We start from the raw sequence: 10,279 nt of genomic DNA on the forward strand, positions 1-10,279 counted from the left end.
CTAGGCCCTCCTTATGTCCTCACACTAGTCACCCTGGCCCCAGAGGTTGGCTCTTAGAGGTCACACGCATGCTGTAGATGAGGTGCCTGAAGGTCCAGCTCAGCCATGCCCCGGCTCACCCCCCTACCTCTTCCAGCTCCCCCTTCCAGCTTCCATAGTTACGAAACAAAGAGGCACATCGTCCCTGTACGGGGAAAGAATGTGGGTACCCCCAGTGGGTACCAGAACCTCCACCATCTCTCTCCCCATCACCAGCCCGGAAGAAAATGGTAGTTTTGATGAACCAGCTTGGCCGGGAGCTGTGACTTAGCAGAAGCAAATGTCTCCCCCAGCTTGCCTCCATTTCTCTGAGAAAGCATTTGAACTCCCAACCAAGAACAGGGAAGAGTTGGGACTGAGCTCAGGTCCACATTCAAGCTGTTCTAGAAGAGGTCCCTCCTCCAGGAAGTCCTCCCTGATGAGCCCCCCTAGGATCTGTCTCCCCCCCACACATGTAGACTCTGGTCGCATGCGTTTCTTGCATCCCATCTCCCTCCCCAGGACAACAGTCCATTCTCCATCCCTTGACTCGTAGGGTGTCCCTAAGGCTGAGAACTGGCACTATTTATCAACACCTAATACAGAGCGTGGCTCACCTGGGCTCACCTTGACTTCATTGCTTCCTGCTTCTCCCACTCTTCCAGGGCTGATATGAGGTCAGAAGCAATGTCTAGAGGGTAGTGTGTCCCTCTTGAGTCCACAGAGATTCACCATCTCCCAGAGCACATGCCTCCTCCCCTCCAATCTCAAATCCTTCTCCTACTTTGCTTGGAGATGCTTGTTTGGGGCTTTTCTCCTTTACTGCTTTAATCAGTCCCTATTGAACTCTGAAGCGGGCTATTTTTGCCATCAGAAATCTGCCGCCTCCCTGCCCGCTGCTTTCTTGGAGTTTGCCCACAGGACCCCCCAGGAGGGACGGATGGGAATGGCAAAGCCGCTTGGAGCCCAGGAACGCCAACGCCACCTGTCACATTGCCTGTTCCACACACCCCCACCCCAAACCTGCGCGTGCACGCAGGCCCACACACGAGCACGTGCACGAACATGCGCACACATGCCCTGGTGACAAGCCTCAGCAGGGCCACCTCTCAGCCCATCCCTCCCCAGTTCTTTCTAGGACCTTCTAAAACACCTAGCTGAATAGAGGACAGGGAGGGAGGAGGCTTGGTTGTGCAAAGCTTCTGCTGAGAGGATTAAACGCATCAGTATGTGTGAAGTATTTAGAACGTGCCTGGCCCACAGCAAGCGTTCGACCCTGTGAGCCGTGAGGAGACACAGGCGAGCAAGACCCGGCCTGGCGGTGGGATAGCCACGGGGTCCTGCCTTCCTTTAGCAGGTTTTCTAAGCCTCCAAAGGGCCTTCTCATCCATTTCTTGGTATTATCCACATCCCAGCCCCGGGAGTAGAAAAATCTTTCCACCTCACATGTGGGGAAACTGAGACCTTGAGAAGGTGGAGGACAGGGAACGATTCTGAGTTTGGTCCACCAGAGGGCACCCAGGAACAGTGCAAATCTCCAAAATGGGGGGAGGTGTGGTCCGAGCATTCTGTGGGTGCACATCGCACAGGGGGGTGGAAAAGTATAAGATAAGGATCCCTGAACTTGGGGAGTGCAGTTCAGTTTGATTCCACTTTTACCAAGGGCCGACTATGCACATGGCACAGGGTGACTTGAGCTACCCTGAGTGGCTCACGCTGGGGTGGGGTGGGGGGTGGGGGCCCTGTATTCACAGCTGGCCTGCAGCTGGGGGTGTAATCGGCCGGGGGCACCGGAGGCAGCGGCAATGGATTTGGTCTGAGAAGATCAGGGGAAGCTTCCTGGAGGATTAGGCCTCCAAGCCTACACATACAACGTACTGGGCATGAGAGCAGCCAGTGGGTGAGGAAGCTGGAGAAGGTTGCAGAAGACCTTGAGTGTCCAGCCAAGGAGTGTGACATTCACTGGGAAGGCAGTGGGAGCCCAGAGCCAGCACCCGAGCCTGATCTAGGCTCAGGCCTCAGCTGCTCCCCAGCTCCGGCCTAACACTCCTGTCCTCCAAGGACACTCAGGATAGCACTCAGACCTGGACGTGTGTATCTGAGCAGGACCTGAGGCCTGCCTAGCCCTGGTGACAGAGGGTGGTATGTGGCCGCCCAGTAGGCAAGTTGGTTCCGGACCTGGCAGAGGCCTCAGGCACACAGGGTCAGCCAGGTGCCGGCCTGGGCTTTGGACCTGTGTCAATGTCGCCACCACCTGCGGACCCTCAGAGGCCCAGACCCCTGGCCAGGAGCAGGAGGCCGCTTTGAGCCATGTCACAGGGTCACGCTGAACACCCCACCCCCCAGCCCAATGCCTTTGAAAAGGAGGCAGAAAAGCCACCAGAAGAAAGGCAAGTAGGAGGAACTTCTTTGTAGTAGGTAAAAGCCCCTGAAAGTGGGGCACAGGCCGGGGATCCAGTTTCCTGTTTATGTCTCGGCACCTTAGCTCCAGGTTCAAATATGTAAACTATCTGCTGGCTGCTGGCTGCAGGTGTGTGTGTGCTCTGAGGCTGCAGAGGCAGAGGTGATCCCAAATGCATTCCTGACTCTGGCCCCCAACCCAGGATGAGCCAGGAGACAGAGGCAAATAGCTCAGGGTTAACCCTTCCAGCACCACAAAGGAAGCCCTTCAGGCTGCTCTAGGGGGCTCTGGGGCCAGCTGGGCCTGGGGGTGCTCCAGAGAGGCTCGTGCTTTGTGTTTGCTGCCTCTGACCTTAGATGCAACCGGAAATCTGGGGCTATCTGCTACAAGGGGCAGCAGGCTCTGAGCTGGGTCTGGAGGCTGGGGTTTGGGGCTCTGATAGGGTTAGGGTTAGGGTTAGGGTTAGGGTCTGAGAGGGGAGGGCATCCGGGTGAAGCTGTCTGGGAGCCAGGGTGCAGGTTCTGCCTGGGAGTCAGGGAGTGCTAGCAGGGCAATACTGCTCATCTCATGGCAAAGCGAGCCGTTTCCAACAGGCCCACGTCTTCTGGGCACCTCCAGTTCTGGGGCTGGGGGGTACCATCAACCAGTGCTGATTGATCACTTCAGCCAGGGCTCTGGCTCCCCATCCCAGACCCCGCCTTCCCTCGAGGTCCCCTGCTGACTGGCCATCAGGCATCTGGGGAGGAGTTCACCAGATGAATGGAGAGACCCACAAGTTCCTGCCGGCCCACCCCTGGCTGCCTGGACTGGGTCACCCCTTCTCTCTTTGGCCACTCCTTGCCCAGCCTTCCTTCTCCTGTCACTTTCTCCCCAGAGGAGGCCCCTCAGAGCTCACCTGTGGTCAAGCCCCTGCCCTTGGCCTACTACCCTGGGGCTCTAGTCTTTTCTGGGCTGACGATAGTGACCCCTCCTTGCTGCATCCGCTCCTCTCACTGGGCCTTGGGACCTCCCTTTGTCCACAACGCACCTCTGAGCCACTGTGGCCACCACACCATTTGTTCTGCTGCTGACACAGCACATGGAGCCGGCTTCTGCTTCCTCCCTTACCCCAAATAGCAGGGGGACCCCAAGGGAACACACACCCTGTCCCTACCTCTGGGACCCTGAAGCTGGTTAGTTGCCCTCACTCAGTACTTGAATCTCATTCATTTACCAGCACAGCCCTGGATGTGATTTCTGTGGAGGGGACTCAGGCCCCCCACACCTCAGAGGGGTGATCTTCATGGGGTAGGCGGCATGGGGGCCCCTGCCCCAGCTTCCTCCGCTGAGCCCAGTGCTGAGAACCCTCAGTGGACCCGACATCCATTAGCCTTCGAGACGGTGAGCCATTGGCTTAACCCCCAGCTATGGTCAGAGAAGTAGAGAGGTCTTAACGAATGACCAGTTGAATTGGCCCAGGATGGAAGTGAGAGGCTGAGTGAGGGTTAGGAAATCTGGACTCTAGGGGGTCGCCAAATCTCACCAAAATCCCTCTGCCAAGACCAAAGACCAGAGCCTCTCAGCCCTCACCGGGGCCACATGGAAACTCTGTTTGCCTGGTGTTGCCATGCTGCCTGTTGTCTGTGGTGCCCTCCGTCACTGCCACCGCCCCTTGGGCTGGTCCCCCAAGGCCTCCATCATGGGCTTGTTCCCTATACCCGCCCCTCAAATGTGCCTGTTCCCCAGGCCTGGCGCCCTCCCCTGCCATCTGCTCTTCTGGGCAACTCCTCCACTCCAGGGCTCTGTCTGTGCTCGCGTATCCAGGGCTCACTCTTCTGCCCAGGATCCTGCCCAGATCTCCTCCCCCAAGACCTGTCTGCCTCACCGGCTTCTCAACCTGGGGAACCCAGGCCTACCACCCTCCCACCCTGACCCACCCCCCCATATTCCCCTGCCTCTGAGAATGGCGTCACCAGCCACCCAGGCTCCTGAGCTAGAATTAGGAATCATCCAACGCACAGTCATCCTCGACACCTCCCTCTCACCCCCACATGGAATTGGTCATCAACTCCTGTGGATTTCGTCTTAGAAAGGATCCCCAGCACACCCTCCTGTCAGCCCCCACTGGCAGCATCATAGGCCAGGACCTGCCACCTCTCTCTGATTCCCTCAGCTGCCCCCTCACTCACCTCTCCAGTCCATCCTCCATGCTCACCACTGCCAGCAAGACAGGGATCTCGGACCACCCCTGCTCAGAGTCCCTCCGTGACTCCCACTGCCCTCAGGTAAAATGCTGACACCTTCACATGGCCTACGGGGACCTGCCTGCCCCAGTCCCACCTCCATTTCCTGCCACATTCCCAGCCTGCCCAGCATTGCCCACACCACACATGCCATGCTGGCCAGCTTATGCTTTTCTCTTCCCCAGCAGGCTTTTCCTGCCCTCTCTTATCAAAACCTTCTGTTTCTTCCTGGCCTCCCTCCTCTGAGAAGCCTTCCTTCCTTGTTCTTTCATCAATGCACGGTAACCCCCACCCCCTCCCAGTTTCCATGGCACTTGGTTTGTCTCTCTGGGATCCATCTGCTTGCCTTTCTGACTCCTTCCCTAGACTTGAAGCTTCTCAAGGGCACAGGCTGCTCTGGTCCATCTCTGTGTGCCCAGCCCTGGTGTATGCAGTTGGCAGCTATGAACATCTGCTGACTTGAGGGCCGATGGAATTGAAATGAGAGGAAAAGGCTTAGATGCCAGCTCTGTCCCTAAACGCCTGCTCCTGAGTCGAGGGCCTCGTCCACTGCCCTCCCCCGCAGCCTTCCCATTGCCTGCGTCTCCCCACCCTGCTTCCCTCCTACCTGCTGCCCTCAGCACGGTGGGGAGCCCGGGTCTGAAACAGCCCCGCTGGGAGGGTGAGGCCTCGGTCTCCACCAGGGCCAGTGCTCTCCAGGGAACGGGCCGAGTAGGCCGTGGCCCTGGCCCGTGGTCCTCCACTGTGGTGGTGAGCAGCCTCTCCGATTTTAATGCGGGCCTCAGTGCTTCAGTGAAAGCCGGCATGGGAAGTTGCTAATAATGGCACTAAAATAAAATATGCTACATCTGTTATGGGTAGCAGAACAAAATTAGCTGCTCACACCTCTGACATCCAAGATGTCTTAACTTAAAATACTCCTTGGCTTACTTTACATCATTTACTGATTATATTTAAAAGAAATACAATTTTGCAATTACTGTTCTTTCCAGCGTGATATCTATGCATCATTTTCCTTTTATGTTTATATATTTCTCCTTCATTAGTGCAGTCTGAAGGGTGATTAGGATTCTTCAAACATTTTACAGAGGTTAAACGTTGATTAAGATTTAATTATTACTGTAAATAGCTTGGAATGACATATGGTGCAAAAGCCTGACATATGTGCATTTGAATAAATGAAGTGCTATTTCCCAGGATGCCTCAGTAGCTGTTTAACAGCTTTCCCGAAGGGTTATGTTACACCTCATGGTAAGATTGCTGGGATGTTATATTTTGTTGGTTTTTGCAGCTGAAAGCTAAGAACAGTTTTCCAGTTTTTTAAAAACATTGAATATTTTAAATACCTAAATTGTTTTGCACAAATTTTTGCTAATTTGTCTAACTAGGTTAAACATTTTCAAAAGCATTTAGATTTTTAAGCGTGGGCGCTGTGCATTGTGTCAGTGGCAGCATGGGGACAAGGAGAGCCGGTGGGGTGGAGGGGACTTGGAGGCCGGCAGGGGTGTGGAGGGAGGAGGTGGTTTGAGGAGAGGGGGTGGGGAAGAGGCCTGGTCCCTGAGCCTCGCTCTTGTCTCTTTAGCCCTCTCAAGTGGCCTGGGTATTGGGGTACCAGGGACTATAGGAAGAGGGTCCCCCTTCTCCAGGAACTTCACCGGGCCCACCAGCTGTACTCCACACTGAATCCCCTCTTGTCTGGTCTCGGACATAACTGAGTTCTCTAAAAGCCCGTCCAGTCTATGGCACCTCCCGCCTACTGCCCAGGGTTGCCACGTCTTGATGTATAGCAGGTACCTGGGACCAAGCTCAGCGAGCTGAGTTTCAAAGGCCCGGTGCTCCCTTGACTCAGTCCAGGGCAGGTGTCAGGCTGGGGCCCCCCCACAGAGGGAGCGCCTCCCTCCCGGCTCCCTCAGGTTTGGGGGCTCAGGTGTCCCCACCAGATCGGTCCCTGGAGCTGCAGATCAACATCTGGGCGGCTGTGGAGCCTCCAGGGGGACCCCAGCCTCCCAGTACCCTCTGCCTCTCTTCTTTCTGCTCATTGATTCAACACTTATGAACACCTACTGTCTCCCGGCGCTGGGCCTTGAGGATGCGGGATGAACAAGATCACACACTCGCTGCCTCATAGAGCTTGTGATCTAACGTGGAGAAGGGGGAGATGAGTGATCGGGCAGCCTTGAACCACATGCTACAACGGCTTTACAAAGTGCAGGGGAGAGTGGGGCTGGAGACGTGGCCGTACCCAGCCTGGATGAGGGAAGATGTCTAAAGCTGAGGGAATTGGGGTTGGGGAGGAGAGGAAGTGGCAGAGGCCAGCTCAGGCGAAGACTCGGGGTGGGAATAACCCAGTGTATCTGAGGCACGGTGATAAGTGGGTGTGCCGTGTCTCCAGTCCAAGGGACTGGGTGGTGAGGGGGAGGCAGGGGCTGGATCTTGAGGGATCCAGGGATCCCACTGGGTCCCTGAGGGCAGTGGGGCCAGTGAGCCAGTTCATAACAAAGAGAGGCATGACCAGACTTGCAGCTGAGAAGGCTCCCGATGGCTGTGATGCGGGAGGGACTGGAGTGGGTGACACCTGAGGGGAGGGAAGGAGAGTGGAGGTCAGGAGGCCCCAGGGTCTCTGGCCAGAGCACCATTGGGTGGCGGTGTGGTTAGCAGTGGTGGGGGAGGAGGAGATGAGTAATTCCGTTCTGCTCTGGATGGGTTGAGTTTAAGTACCTGTGGGGCTATGTGCAGGGAAGAGGAACCCTGAGACCCTGAGAAGTGTCCAGTGGGTGTCACACAAAGGGAGCTGGCAGTAACCTTGGAGAGGAGGATTGTTGTGGAGCATGGTAGGAACACAGGCCAGATTTGCTGTGGGTTGGAGAGTCAGTGGGAGGTGAAGAGATGGTGCTGGCCAGTGTGGACGACGCCTTGAAGAAATGTGGCTGTTGGAGGGGAGAGAGACCCGGTGGTAGCTGGAGCATGACGTGGGGTTAAGGGGAGGTTTTATGGGACGGGAGGTTCTCTGCTGATGAGCAGGAGGCAGTGGGCTGAAAAGGTGGGAAGGAGGGAGGGCAGTCCAGCGGTGGTCTGCAGAGTGGGGTCTTCGGGGGGAGGGATAGCCGCAGCGGGGCAGCTGGAGGGCAGGTCCAGAGCAGAGTGTGGACACAGGTAGGTCGTGGGTTTGACGAGAAGCTGAGGGGTGTCTTCTGATGCCTTCTGTTTTCACCCCGAAGTAGGAAGATGAGTGCGGGGCTGAGGGTGGGGATGGCTGAGGACAGCAGAGGAGGTTTAAGGTGGCCTCTGCGGAGAATGGGAGAGGGAGTTGACCGGCCATGTGGCCCAGGGCTGGGGATTGTCTGGCCACTGTGAGGGTCCAGCCAAAGTCAGGGGCAGTGAATGTTGAGTGGTCTCTGCTAGGTGGTCAGGCTTAAGTGGAGAGAAGGTAGATGCATAATTGGGTTCCTCCAAAGCAGGGCTTCTGCCAGTCAGGCCAGGAGGGCCTTGCAGCTCAAAGAGGCTGAAGTGGTTGGCCCTTCGCGTCCAGGTTGGAGGGGGAGGATGTGAAATCTGAGCCGTAGGGAGTCTGGGGCTGGGGTCTTGGTGGTCTGAAAATGGATAGGGAGGGTGAGTGGGGTGCTGGAAGGACAGGGGATTGTGGGGTCCAAGAGGGCGGGGTTTGGATTTAAGGAGTCTGGATGGAGCAGCCCTGGGGGTGACCAGGCCCAGGGTGTGTCCTGGGAGTGGTCTATGCAGCATCGGGGACAAGGTCCTTGGAGATAAGGGAGACAGAGAGCTCAGAGGGTAGGACGTTCCCCCACATGGACGTGCTGGCAGAGGAAGAGGCATGACCTGGGCTGGAAGGGGTATCGTGAGCCCCTGGGCCGAAGAGCAGTAAAGAAGGAAGATGTATCATTAGGCAGCACACGTGGGCCCTGGCTGGGGTGCCGGGGGCAGAGGGGAGAAGTGTGGGCACCAGGTGGTCCTAGCTGCTACTCCCAGCTCCCCACTCACCCCTTCCCTCCCATCCCCCTCACCTTGCCTCTCTCTGTTCTCACTCTCTTCTCAGATCGAAACGACCCAGTTAGAGCCTGAGATTGCCCGGGCCACAAGCAGCCGGACAGTGGTGTACAACAAGGGGCTGTGAGCGGTGGCCGGCCGGCCTGGGGAATGGAGCATTGTCCAGGCCGGGAGTTGGGGGCAGGGAAGGAGTCCCGTGGGCTGCACCTGCAGGGAGAGGCCAGCTGAGCCCCCAGTCCTGGGCTACCTGCGGGACCCCTCCCCCCACAGTGGTAGGGAGACTAATCTATTCACACTTTAACATAAGGGACAGGAATTCTGACACATTTACTACGAAAAATAATCAAGTGCATTTCTGGGCCTTACGTGGGGTTGTCAAAACTCTACTTAGCACAATTATGTGTGAAGCTGAAAAATTGTAGAGTGCCCACGGGGTAGGATTAGGATCCTTTTATACTTTGGTTTCTTTTTTCTTTTTCTTTTTTATCAGAATCAAGCCTTGGTTGCAGCTGCCCGGATGCAACAGGTGGTGGGAGGAGTAGGCCTGGTGGCCTTGGTGGCCTGGCTGGTAGATTTAAGATATTACTGTGGCCAGGCCCGATAGCTCCCTGGGCTGGGCTGGGCTGCGCTGGGCTGGACTAGGGAGGGGAGGGGAGGCAGTCTACACTTGACAGGATGAACCAGCTGTGACTGAGTTCCTCAGGAGGTGGCCCAGGAAGTCAAGGGGCACTGGAGGCCTCTAGAAGATTCCTTGGGCAGCTGGCTCTGAGTGTGGCCAGCCTTCATGCCACACCTGCAGAACCAGTTCCCCTGCGTGAAGCCCAGTGACACACTGAGGCTGGTGTCACCCTCCACGGAACCCTGATCCATTTGAGACCCCGAGATGACCCCAGCTCCAGGCAGGAAGTCCTAAGAAAGAACGAAGCTTGGCGGGAACCGTGGCCTGCCCTCTGCCCTCTGCGGGAAGATCTTCCTTCCAGGCACAGGCTGGAAGCTGGGCGTTGGGACTGAGGGTAGGGCTGGAGCCAGGCTGACTGCTGTTCTTTCCAGCCACCGGGCCACCTGTCCCAGCCCAGCATTTCCTGAGCAGGAGGGTCTCGTGCCTGAGGGTGCAAAGCCCAGATCTCTAGGCATCTACCTGAGAGCATCAACCCAGGAACAGCAGGCCCCTGCTCTGGCACTAACGGGCTGCGTGACCTTGGACGTGTCCACTACCTTCGCTGAGTCTTCACTCCCTGTCCGGAACCAGAGGACTGGATTGAGGGGTTCCCACCTGCTCTTCCAGCTAGACTTTGTCTTTGCCTGTCCTGCTCAGATGCTGGGCATCCCAGGCATATCCCCAGCATGGACACTGGACTGGGAATGGGTCAGGCTCTCTTGGAAATGGCCAGCTGTTGGCTTCAGAACCTGGACCTTGCCCTTCTGTATGTGAACACACATTCCTGGAGCACTTGACCTTTGCCAAACACTTTACAGGTCTGAGGGAAGAGGCAGCGTGCATGCCTGGGCCTGAGTGTGGGCCCGCATGCTCATGCCGCTGTGTCTCACCCTGCATGGGCCTCCAAGGCCCCTTGCTGCTGGCTCTCATTTGCAGGCCAGGAAAGGGGAGAGTGCTACAGGAGCTTTGCAGAGGAAG

The 10,279-nt window shown here is 56.8% G+C and overlaps 1 protein-coding gene across 4 annotated transcripts in view; it reads left to right on the plus strand.

Annotated features, from left to right (window-relative positions):
• SFXN5 (sideroflexin 5) overlaps window positions 1-8,770 on the plus strand; it is a gene marked incomplete at both ends in the record, with an annotated part of 112,980 nt that extends 104,210 nt beyond the window's left edge. For all 4 annotated transcript variants that reach the window (XM_079721449.1, XM_079721451.1, XM_079721452.1 and 1 more), the window contains one exon: window positions 8,693-8,770. In XM_079721449.1, the coding sequence (XP_079577575.1) occupies window positions 8,693-8,770 (78 nt within the window). The remainder of the gene's footprint in view (window positions 1-8,692) is intronic.
• Between the last annotated feature and the right edge of the window lie 1,509 nt (window positions 8,771-10,279).

The sequence above is a fragment of the Hyperoodon ampullatus genome, assembly GCF_949752795.1.
Source record: "Hyperoodon ampullatus genome assembly, chromosome: 15".
Taxonomy (NCBI): Eukaryota; Metazoa; Chordata; class Mammalia; order Artiodactyla; family Ziphiidae; genus Hyperoodon; species Hyperoodon ampullatus.